General features: G+C 42.0%; 1 protein-coding gene across 1 annotated transcript in view; it reads right to left on the bottom strand.

Annotated features, from left to right (window-relative positions):
- Positions 1 to 13,277, bottom strand: part of LOC133350650 (uncharacterized) — a 40,314-nt gene that overhangs the window by 5,971 nt on the left and 21,066 nt on the right. The window contains exons 4-7 of the mRNA XM_061565249.1: positions 11,595 to 11,686; positions 6,421 to 6,493; positions 5,173 to 5,292; positions 1,930 to 2,094 (exon numbers count right to left, since the gene is read on the bottom strand). Of these exons, the coding sequence (XP_061421233.1) occupies positions 1,930 to 2,094; positions 5,173 to 5,292; positions 6,421 to 6,493; positions 11,595 to 11,686 (450 nt within the window). The remainder of the gene's footprint in view (positions 1 to 1,929; positions 2,095 to 5,172; positions 5,293 to 6,420; positions 6,494 to 11,594; positions 11,687 to 13,277) is intronic.

The raw sequence follows: 13,277 nt of genomic DNA, 5'->3' as shown, positions 1-13,277 counted from the left end.
TATTAGGAAGCCACTGGAGTTATGCACTTTTAAATCTCGATTGAAAACGTTTGATTGTGTTTCGTTTGTTGTCCTTCCACTGCACCTCCGATTAACACGGCTGGCTACGTACGGTGTGAAACAAGTTCAACATACATACAAGACATGGGTCCTAGGTCAACTTAAAACATTTTATAATAACACAAAATAATCATTCGCGTTATTGTGGAGAATATAAGTAACAAGAGATGTGCAGACATTGCTACATATCTTTGCTGTCATTTACATTGCGATAAGCCAGACCACCCCTCATTTATATATTTATCTTGGCTTGCACACACACATATTCATCTTGCAGCTGAATGGAACATACAACATGGACATTGGATCCCCTTTGTATAACCACAAGGAAAGTGTGACATGCAAGTGGCGTGTTGATTGACTTGCAGTTGAGTACACAACAACGGGGCAGTCGTAAAAAAAACGTCAAAATGTGTTGTTGATAAATACGTGGCTTAGAGGGAGTAACGCCGATGCTAAAGTTGCAATCACTGCTGCCACTATGGTCTCAAACCATCGGCAACACATTGTGTTGAACACGTTCGGAGATTTTTTTCACATATTACAGTTTGGTATGATTGTCGTGAAAGACATAATCATGCAGAGTGAGCAGTCAATAAAAAGTTACAGCCCTGCAAGTACTTGCTCATGCCACTGCAGGCAGACGGGCTTCCAATAGAGGGAGCTCTTGGGAACCAATCTCCGTGTTATTTTGCCCTTTTACTGGTAGGAACCACCTGGTTCCACCAGCCCACAGGGGATTATTGTGTCCATCCGTCCGTCCGTCGTGAATCCAAAAATTGGAGGGGTGGGGCTGGGTGGAGAGGGGAGGGTGGGGAGGGGCTGGGTGGGGGGTGGGAGGGGTGGGGCTGGGTGGGGAGGGGCTCGTCACCCCGTGGTTCCCTTATCAAACTCAACGTTTAACCTATTCACGCCGGCTTGTGCCCGCCCTCACAGTCGGGAATATTTGCGGAATACACCACGCCGCCGTTGACCCTGGCCATTGACCGAGCAACCCAACGTTCCTATCAGCTCCCTCCGCAGGAGGAATGTGTTCTTTACCGCTGGCCACACATCTTGGGAGAGGTAAGGGGCCGTCCACAAATGACGTCACGACGCGAGTTTGGACGATTTTTGACCCCCCCCCCCCCGTCGTCACACGGCGTCACAAAAAGTCAGACCCCCCCCCCCTCAAATATGACGTCACAAAGCTCTGCCCCCCCCCCCCAAAAAAAAATATATAAAACATGCTTCAAATCGCTTTAAACTACTGTCATTGTAGTGCGTATTTAATGTGGCGCTACACTCTGATGTTGTAGGAGAAAACATTTATTTAAAAGTCTACTTAATTAAGTAGAACGTTTTGTCTATATTTATCTAAAGTTGTGCATTTTGACGTGACGTCACATTTCTCAAAACCCAATCCCCTTCGTCACACATCGTCACAAATGTCTGACCCCCCTCCTCCCCCTAGGTGCGTGACGTCATTTATGGACGGCCCCTAAGAGTACCCACACTTTACCCCACCCACACGCGGCCTGCCGATCGACGAACTGCTTGTCTGTGTTTAGTTGTCCTCTTCCCCCCCCAACCCTTAGCACCTCCGATTAACACGGTTGGCGACGTACGGTGCGAAAGAAGTTCAACATACAATCAACTGTGGTGTGCCTATTCATACTGCTGGGTGGATAGTGGTGGTGAGGAGAGGATTTAAGACCCTTTCCCCATTGTTTCAACTGCTGTTTTGACGGTCGGTGACCTCTGGAATTGCAAGTCGAGTGCACAAATGTTCCACCCACCGAATCAATAGCTGATAACAAAGTAAGACAATCGCCTTGTGAAGCTTCCGATGTTCCATATGCAATAAGAAGAGAGAGAGACGCAACTCACCACGAAGGTTCCTGCGGGCTTGCAAGTCCAGCTCCATGTAGTTGAGTTGGTGCCGGCTGGTGGGTGTCTGTGGCATGTTGACGTAAGTGTGGTCCGGTGTGGAAAGTGCGAGGGCAGACACGATGGAGGTGGACTCAGCCGGGCACTCCGCAGGCTCCCTCCTGTCTGAGGTTTGGTGCAGAGGCACGAGAGAACAGGGCAACTGCTCGGTTAGATTTGCTGTGTGCTCAGGAATTGGCAGCAATGCCGACACACCCACAAGTGCCCGCTTTGCTTTGCTCACGAACTGGAAATATGGGCAATTGCGTATTACAGTTAAATTTCACAGGTTAATTTAAACCATTTAATACTATATATGTATCTCCCTTCGTTTCTGTATTAGTGTCTATGTAAATGGACATTGCCAAACAAATAAGGCAAATTGAATCATATGAACTGTACAGAAATTTACGACAATTTCATAGTCCGTAACAAAAAATGAGGTGGTTGTTTTTAGACTTGCACGTAGCCACACATTTTATCAGCTCATTCACCGAGAGGATCAAGATGAGAAAATTACAAATGCTTGTGTAGCCTCAGACTCTTGTGATTTAGCTTTGTTGTTCATCCTTTTATGTTTTGGCAATGAAGCACTCACAATAATTGGGGCTTTAGAGTACTCATTTATTTTAAAAAATGTAACAAGACAATCACGCTCAGTGGTGGTGCTATGCACAAGCTAACTAAGCAAACATGTTGGGCCACAAGTAGCTCAAGGGGTACTGGATTAATTTAAAAATAAATCGGGGTGAAACAAATCTCAGCTGAAATATAAATCCGAATAAACATAAAAATCGCATTCATCTTTTTCATTCTAGCCTCTTGTCTACATCCATCTCATCCCACTCCACAGCTACCCCTTGTCTATATTATCTCCTGTGCTCTTTCTAGGGGGATATACAGTGCATTCAAACGAGGGGGCCCTGTAAAGCAATGTCACCAGTGTATTATTTGTCACTGTAAGATCTGCAAGGATCACGAGCAAAGCTGACACGCTGCTCTGTGTCCATGGCTCTGATTTGACAAAGCTGAAGTCGGATCTCAGACGATGAAACATATCCATAATAGGTTTTTTTGGGTTATATCGCGTAAATATATAAATGTGTCGTTAAACCCGCCACCACCCGACACAGCCAACTAGTAAGGGTTGTCACGTAAACAGAACGTGCCAATTCGTCACTAGGTACAGCACACCGGTGTGTTGGAGAGTCAAGCCATAACATTTACAATCTGAATACGACGTTTCGCCAGTAATTACAACTAGCTTCATCAGGCGACAGCCAAATTTGTGGAGAAGTCTAACCGTTTCGTTCCTTATATAGAAGCGTAGATATGACCACGCTTCTGCGCTCTTGCGCCACGTGTGGGGGCGGGGGAAGATTACTGAGTCAAAGTACATTATGCATGTGCATTATGCGAGCCGTTTGATCTTGTCCTTCCTGTCTATTGTATTTATGAAAAATAGCCGTACTAATGGTAATCCCTATTGAAGTATGCTGCCCTTTAAAGGCATGCATTTAAATAATGTATTATTTGATGATTCGCTTCCACGCAGCACTAAGGCGGTAGCTATCCGAACGGTTAAAATTATTCTTATTTCTTTCAATTTCGACATTCTCTAATTAGTCTTGGCCAGTAGCTAGTTTTACACAGAACTTCAACATTACCAAAATCAATTGAGTGTCCTTGTTGGCACGCGTGTTCTTCTACTGCTGACAGTTGTATTTGGGAGAATTGAATACTTCTCTGATGTTCTTTTAGTCTCGTGTTGATCATTTGTCCTGTTTGCCCAACATAACATGAAATATATCTTGAAGAGCGACACTACTGAAACTATTTCTAAAAAAAACAACATAAAAATTATGCTGTAGAAATGTAAAATAACTCCAGAATCAAAAGGAGTGCTTCTTTCAACGACGGTGAGGAAATGTGTGACGCCTATAGCTGTCTTATAAATATGCAATACATCAATGCGCTGCTTGCGACTTTGCAGGATTAATGTGAACAATATCGCTCAGCCAGCAGAAGTACGGCTGCCAGAAATGACAGTGTTAGGACAGCGGATATCATATGTTTTACTCTCACTTTCAATTATTTACATAAATACAATTTCCCAACCCTCGAGGCTCAGGAGACATTATGTTGTGTGTGTATATATATAAAGCTTGATTACCAATGCAGTTACTTTTTACATTAAATCGAGTTTCAGGGTTACCTTTGGCATATTCCCTTTTTGTAGAAACGGCGCTTTATTAATTAAACTTAATATAAAATCTAATGGTGCATGCATGTATGCATACGGCTACACTTGAACTGCTACATCAAAGCTGTATTCTGTGTGCGGTGTGGGGCATGCTTTTGACCAATGCACACTCCAATAAACGCCTTTAGTAATTTGCAGCATGGCTGAAGCCTCAGTTGACATACTTAAACGGATTAACCTTGGGCAGTTACTGAAGCAGCAACCAGATATAGAAGTGTTTTAAAGTTTAATTCAAATTCGTTTGCTTGACACTGCCTCAGCGGTCTAAATCCCATCACGAACTCCTTTTCTTTGCACTCTCTGCCTCTTGCACATATGTTGGGGAGTGGCAGTGGAAACCCAATATAGACCTCACCTCTCCAGCACGAAATCAATATACAGCTATCCTGACACCTGACCCCCCCCCCCCTCTCTATCACATTCAATGCCACATAGACCTCCTCCCCTTGGCCTCTCTCACTCCCCCCCCCCAAAGGTGCTTTAGCTCCCATCAACAAACAGCCCCGTCATTCGCCTCTTTTAGGTGACGGCGATGTCACCACGCCACTTTGTGCCGGAACTTGGTGCACTTTGAGGGCCACGTGAAGTGTCGAAGGCTCCTCGCTGGCCAGAGGTCACGTGGGTGGACACAGGTATTGTGGGTTATGTGACTGAGGGTTAGCTGACAAACTGGAAAACTGTACTCAGTCTGCTCCCATCAAACGCCGATACGCACACACAGCAAGAGTAGGGTTTCGCTTCTGAGGTATAATCAAGGCGCAAATAATAGCCATTTTCTATACTTTTTAGGCATAAGCAATTAGGAAATAACACTTGCTACCCAAAAACAAAAACTGTTACATAGTGTAATCCATCATTACACAACTGGCTTTTTTTAATGGCCTGAAAATTATAATTTTTCCAGGACAACTTCCTTTAAAACAGTCAAATAACCCTCTTACCCTGCTCGATGCAGCTGATGCTGCGCAGGATGGCCCCTCTGGGTTGGCAAGGAGCGGCAAAGGGTGCCATGGGTTCATAGCAAGTCTGCCTCTTGCCTGGGACGGACGACTCCGCTGCCGCTAGGAGGCGACAAAGCACGCGCTGCATCGAGTCTCCAGTGCTGCACGTTCTGGCGTTACTACACTGTACTCTTAGTGTTTTTCGGTAAAGTCACGTAGGTAAAAAAAATGAAATTAAAATTAATAAAAATAAAATAATAATAATTAAATCTAAAAAACATTTTTTACCTACGTGACTTTACCGAAAAAAACTAAGAGTATGAATCCTTGCAGGTCACGAAAGCTTCAAATCTAGAAGTTACTCCACGTGCCAGCTCGCTGGCAAATGCTACCAATGTCCAACCGTGGGCAGAAGGCGTAGCGTATACATACTGTCTGTCGCACAAAGACACACTTTCCATTTATATTCATATTTCACGGATGTTTAATATCACATTCATTTACTTTTCTTTTCAAAATCATGTTTTATATCGAACATGACATTTCTGTATGACGTTTTATTTTTTATATATGCTAATCATTCACGTTAATCTTGATATCATGCACATTTATGATCTGGAGATGAAATGCCACGAAAAAATATATTTTTGCCAGCATTTGCAGAGCCGTACTGCGAATCGGGGCGACTGCCCCAGGCCCTGCAACCTAGGGGGGCCCAGCCTTTCGACGTCACGATGTCAGATGTAATACTTCCAATTTATAACAATAGGTTTTACCCTTTCTGGCAATAAAACAGGCGTTGAAATGTTAAAACACCAAACATCATTCTTTTTTCAAGAAATCCTGTCTGCATTAATCACACGTACTTGTGGTGAATATGAAGACAAACATGCTCTGATCATATACTATTGATGTGTCTTGTCATATACGGTACAGTATAGTACTGTATATATGCTTAAAACACCATACAGTACAATGTCACATACCCGATGTTTTGGGGACCGAGGTGCATAGGTGGATATGTGATAAGGTGGGATTTGTGAACATCTGCATGTTACAACATTAAAGCTACACGCTGCACAAATACAGCACCCAGGGGGTGAGCAGGTAATGGGTCAGGGTGGATACGTGACGGTCGGATATATGACGTACGCGGTACGGACATTGTGCAGTGCAACATATGCATATCTATGGGTCAGACTACCAATGGCGAGGCCTTCATCCAGCCATGGATTGTTTCTATATCACCTTTATGTCTGCTCACAGAGGCACCAGGCACCTTGCTGCCTGTGATTTCTTGAAGCGTGAAGAGCACTTGTTCCTGTGTATAACAAGCGTGAACAGAGACACAGACCAGTACTGCAAACCAGAGGGCACGTTTCACAAGCCAGCAGTGATTTATTTTAGATCATAGCCTATTACGTGCACATTTTAGTGAAGCAATCAAGAAAACAATTACTGTATTCCAAGTATTACAGTTTGTCTTTATTAAAATGTGATAATGGCTTTGAAGTTACAACTGAAGCATTAGCAATCGTTAAATTATGTACAGTTTTAGGGCTTTGGTGGTGCAACCTTTGAAAATAAAAATTATATGACCCTAATTAGAAACTTTGTAAAAGGTGTAAATTTTTTCCTGTTAATGGAAAAGTAGGACTTTATAAAAAAAAAAAAAAGATCTTGTCTATACTGAACCACACAAATTAAGGCATTTTTCCTCCCATAAATATGAATACAATATAATAACCATCAAGAACAAATAGCTAACGTCTGATCGTAAAATATTTGATGTGCATTGAAATCACCATCAGTATCAGCCACTGTCTGGCTACGGGTGGGTGAATTTATCTTTCGCATGTCAATGCCATCCCTCATGGCCCGCGAAATATTGTATACCGAGGCCGAGAGTAACGCATTAGTTGGGCAAAAATGGGATCATATCAAATTCCAATATGAACTAATGGTAAACCTTTTGTTTATCAAAACATTTACTTATTTTGAATGTGGTAACCGTAGTCCTAATATTAAAGACAGGACTGTTCAAGGTTATGCACGAGAATCTGTACTTGGATACTTAGAGGCTAATCAGAGCAGGAAAATGTGTCTCCAAGCAGAGTCCTTTGCGCATTATGCCATGAACTGCACATTTTTGTATTCTGCTCGTTTTGGCCACATCATACGTAACATCACAGATACTGTCAGACACGTGACGCAGCAATTTCTGTGAATGCACATTTTCAGATGTTGTTACTCTTATCTTGGGTATATAACTTTATTTTTCAAATGAAAACATTTCAAAATTTATGTTGGTTGGATGTAAACAAATGATGTCAGATCGAAAGCTCTTATAATATTATATTTGGGACCTTTTTTCCACTTATTCATGCCTATACAATGTTGATGTTTTATCATTTTGGGCAGAGAAAGGTTAACCCTAACCGTAAGCTGCCTACATACTTTATTAACATCTTATAAGTTGTCCTGTATTGGCAGTTTTCATGCTAACGTTAGTCAAGCGGGTTTTCCATACACCTACTTGCAAGGTAACACAAAGAAGCATAGCAGCTTAAAAGGGACAATATACATGTTTTCTTATAATGCTTTGTTGTTTACAAGAGAACTACGTAACTATATCACCGATGTAATGAAGACGTATATATAATTTAGGCTGAACAAGGAATTCACTTGAATTCCGTTTCATGTTACGTTAGGCCAAAATGATAAAAGTTCATGTGCTACTCTGCTTAATGCATCAATTTCAAGTCAGGAAAAATGTCAGAACATTGTACGAAACCCCAAGGCGATAACTCTGCCCATATGTTCAGATGGCACATAGCCCTAATTTGTCTTAACATTAAGCTAGATTATATCAAGACTCAAAAGAAAGAGCTAATGATCTATAACTTTTTTATTTGTCTTAATCTTTCACCCAATGTGAAGCCAGTGGAGGTAAATGAAGGCATTGATTTACAGGCACAACTTTTATTTATTTATTTATTGAAAACCTTTTTTTGGTGCAATTTATTAATTTGTTTATTAATTTTGCTTGGTAGTAGTAGGGTTTTCATTTGCTTGATACATGCGTGTGTTGGGCTTCTTTCGCGCCGTAAGTAGCAAACCGCGTATATGGGATTTGGGCCTTATATGTAATTAATGTACAGCATGGTGTGAGTCTGTTGGCATGAATGACGCTATATAAAATGAAAGCATAATTATTAGTATTACGTTATTTAAAATTTACGTAATATAGCATATATAAAATTAGTATTGACATTTATTGCATAGGTATTATATTTCATTGGCTAATTATTTAGACCGGTTATTGCATGTTACTTCAATAACCAGCATAGCAAGAGGGCGCATTGAAATTCGGGGGAAAGCTTAGAATAACAAATGATCTGAAACCACAAAACACCCATTCAGAAGGAGGAGAGATGTGAACATAGATGCAAAACAAAACATTTCAGACGAATAACTGTAAAACAATTAGGATTTAAAAATGGAAAATAAATTGGAGATCAAATCACTAAAATGATTGCAGACGTCGTCGAAAGCAATGGGTTACGAACGCAGCAATACGGGGGACTGATGAGTGGCAATTCATGAACAGTCGCCCTTAGGGAGACAGATGGAGCCATACCACAAGATGGTAGAATAATGTTGTATGCATGTATATATGTTGGACTTCTTTCGCACCATACGTAACCAACCGTACGACAAAATAATCATAATTGCCAGGCATCAAATCATTTATCAGATGAAGATATCACACTTGAAGATATAAACACTGTTCTTAACAGTATGAATAAAGGAAACAAACTCCTCATTCTAATCGTGTAACTCTGGACATCATCAACTAAGTGGGACAAGTTGTTAGAAAATAAGTGAATTTATTTATTACATGTTTAGACAAATGAAATACCTCAATCAGAGAATGATGCCTAGATCATTATTATATTTAAATATATAATGAATCTTAGTTAACTTATTTGGCATTGCATTACATTGAACACTTTTTCGTTCGTAATTTTACTTTTCCATATTATTCGCAAAGTCTCTCCGAGAAAAACAAAAAACAATCTCAAATGTTTCTAGCCTTCGGATGGTTTCCATTGCCATGTCCAAGTCTCACACTGATTACAGTGCTATCGACTGCACAACGCATTCGACCAATCTATAGGCAGCTTGGAACGTTTATCTACACTTCTGTGACATTTCGTCTGCCACACACTCACTCGTTGTTTTATTACCTGTGGCAGGGAATAAAACAATAATAATTAGGGACGCCACGGTGGCAATATGTTAACTACCTCGCCTGGTATACAGGAGGTCGTGGCTTCGTTCCCGACCCTGACACCTGCTGTATATTTGGAATTTGCGTGTTTCTCTCTCTGTGGTCACGTGTATCTCTCTCCGGATTCTCTGTTTTTTCCCTACACATTTAGAAACACTCGTTTAGAGTATTTGACTGCTGTAAATTTCCACGTGATAAGCCACTTCGTTGAGCTATCATTTGTGGCCAGGTCACTTCTGAAAAATAACTATATAGCTCAGTGGGCTTTACCTGGTAAAATAAAATAAAATTGACAATCTAAAAATAGAAATAAGTGCGCACAAGGTACTTAAATTCTGACAATATATAAATTAGCTTTAAAAAGATACATGCGACTAACGTTGTATTCTGAAAGGTTTCCAAAAATAATTGTAAAAATATTTCATTGTCGAGACTATGAGTAGTACATAGTGTGTACAGTGCTTGAATGCAATGCAAATGTAACAATTGTAAATGTTGTGGCTTTGCTCTCCAACACACCGGTGTGCTGTACTAGTAACCAATTGGAATGTTTTGTTTACGTGACAAACCTTACTAATTGGTTGTGTCAGGTGGTGACGGGTTTAACGACACACATTTATATACTTATGCAATCTAACCCAAAAAGCTGTATTAAAAATTTAAAAGTATTGGCCACGTAAATATTTCAAACGGTAATATTACCAGCCAAAATTACATTTTCCAAGTATTTTTTTTGTATTAATGTTAATGGATCTTAAAATGAGACATCTATATATATATAACAAAATGAAGCACATGACGAATCTTTACATTAAAATGTTGGTCACATAAAATATCCAATTTCATATTGGCTGGACAAAATTACAATAACATGAAACACAATTTAATTATCACATGTTCAGGCTCTATACACATGCACCCTTTCATGAGTGCATGAGGCAAGTCGCTGGGTGTGATATTGATTGTAAAAATGCGTACTGTCTCAGACTTAAAACAGTAACTAAACGCTGACAACAAACATAGTTGTCAAAGTCAGATGCAAGGCAACAAAGAAATAACTGTGATTTTGTTCAACACGTAGGCTTTCGCGACCAATTTTCATAATAAAGTTTTTTTTATTGGGTTCAGGTGATGACTTCGTTCTGCTCTATTTAAGACCAGAAGCTGGTGGATTTCTTCACCTTTCAGGCAAATCGCCCGATGATGCTGGATGTAATTTCTTATATCTGGATGTAATTACCAGTGAAACGTCGGACTCAAATTGTAAATGTTGTGGATTTACTCTCCAACACACTGGTGGTTTGAAGTAGTAACTATTTGGCGTTTTGTTTACGTTACAAATCCCTTACTAATTGGCTGTGTCGGGTGGTGGATGGCTTCGACACATTTATACCTACGCGATCTCACCCAAAAACCTTTATTATATATTTTAAAAAATAACAACTGTTATCCTTGTACATCTGTAACTATGGTCTGTGTTTCGGGCTTTCTGAAATAATTAAAAATCTTCGTAAAAAAAATAAGAATTTTAATTCACCCTCAAGTGCATTGTAATGACATCACTGCAGGACCGATTAAAGTTATTTCTCTTGCTTTTCATAACATCACTGCAGTAATGTCATGATTACTGATGCCTTTGAAAATGAGCATGGCAGTGATTTCACGAGAATGCACTTGCGATTTAAAAGTATATTGCCTTGGCAATGAGGGTTCAAACACATGCCAGACAGTCCAGGACACACAGCTTCGGTAAGAACTACAATAGCATTTTTTTCTGGGTTGCCTTTTATTTTCTATCGTCTAAGTATACATGCATAAAACAGCATTCAGAAGTATTTACGACATAACGTGACATCATAGGAATCTTACGTGGCGTTTGTAGCTGTAAGCAACGGTGATGGTTCTATTTTTCCAATGACTCACCCCACATGCCGAGTTTGGAATCACGTCTTGTTCCAATGACTCACCCCACAATTCTCTACGTTAGCAGTGGTGCCCTTAAAAATGCTCCGCCTGGTCCCCGCCCCCCCCCATCTTCCCCACCATCCCAACACCACCCAACCCCTTCCGCGGTCATTATTACAATATTAATTACACATTTAGGTAAGCTTTAAATCTTGGTGATTACCGACTCGGGAAGTGACATGGCCCTGACCCCAGCGTCGGCACTCTTTGATCGTCGGTGTCTGCCACCCTTGTGCTGAGCACCGTGCCATCGATCTGCGCTCACGACAGGCAAGAAAGAGGCACCCCCCCCCCCCACCCATTAACCTCGCAAGCTGCGGGTCACGCAAAGGGGGGTGGTGGTGAGGGGGGCTCCGTGCTCGCCACTGCTGCCCCCTACCTACGCCTTGCCCGCCGCCCGTGCGTGAGACGCAGCAGAGCTGCGAATCTGGAAATTAACAACAGCAACAATAACAACACACCCCACGCACGTGCCAAGAAGCAAGTAAATATTCAACGCGCATACGGACGTATCGGCGGTACACCGGTGCAGCATAATACACCGGTTTCTCATAAAACAGTCTCAGATCAAAATGTGAACTGATATTCGTCTTCCGACTTGCTTCGACATCACGAGAACGGATTTTGACGCGCCGCCATCACCACTACCGCGAGATTTTCTGACCGGGGTTGCGAATCACGGGAAAATAAATCATTATTGTGAAAAATTTGCTTTTCTTTTATATATATGTACCAGCTCACCACCGGTGTACCGCCACATACATTTGGATATAGACATGCTCTACCCCCACCCACACCCAATCCGTCACAATACGTCGTTGCTCGAAAGTTTATCACGAGCAATGTTTCTGTCGGTGATACAATTTTCGGCACGTTGTAATCTCCGCTGCCGCCGCTGTTGATTGCACGAGGACAGGCTCAGAAACAAAGGGTTGTTCATCTTCCTCGCTTTGTTTTTTCCCCACCCATTGGTGACATATTTGAAGAGGTGGCTACTCTATTCAAATTGCCAATGAGGCACAATGAGTCAATACAGAAATTAGACGCTGAATCGATGATGTGTGTTTATATTACACTGGCGGGAAGTGCCCGGCGTTGCCCATGGGAAAAATATCTTTCAAAACTTCTCTTAAAAACATAACATATACATACACAAATACTAAGCTATTGTGAAAGCCCGGCGTGCCGTTTGTCTGGCCATTTGTCCGTCAACAAAATTATAAGAGGCTTGCAGAAGTCCATAAAGTTATAGAAAGTGGGGGTAAATAGTTGATCTAAAAGGTTTCCGAAAATTGTCGACCCCCCCCCCCTCAAAAAATAGATCTTCAGATGACGGTAGCAACTTTGAACCCCGGTCCCTGTGGGGACCCGGTTTATATGCTCCCGGGTCGTGGCTGGCCCCGCCCTTGGCCACGACCACCTTCCAGAGACCTCCAGTCACCTCTCGACCCTTCCCGTAAGATCTTTCCCCTGACACGTGATCATCCCCTAGCCCCCACCTGGGGGCCCCCATGTAGACTTTACTGGTCACGTGTCCTTCGGGGTCAACTAGAGTGCCATGGCCCACAGTAACCGCGTTCCCATATGGCCTGCACTCTCACACCCTACCCTGTAGTGGTCAGCACTACACGCTGGAGCTTAGGGCTGGTACTAAACCCACATATATGGGGTGTCCGCGATGGCAATACATCGCACGCCGTGCTTCACCAGGGCCGGCATTACCCAGTGACATCCACGATGTCGCTACATACATGATGTCCGTGATGTGAGTACATCGCACGCCATGTCTCTCGAGGGCCGGCACCACTCAGTGACATCCGAGATGTCACTACATCAGTGTCCACTG

The sequence above is a fragment of the Lethenteron reissneri genome, chromosome 34 (genome assembly GCF_015708825.2).
Source record: "Lethenteron reissneri isolate LAM-NWPU_2019-01 chromosome 34, ASM1570882v1, whole genome shotgun sequence".
NCBI lineage: Eukaryota > Metazoa > Chordata > Hyperoartia > Petromyzontiformes > Petromyzontidae > Lethenteron > Lethenteron reissneri.
The sequence above is the reverse complement of the archived record's forward strand: the minus strand, read 5'-3'. Positions and strand labels throughout refer to the sequence as shown.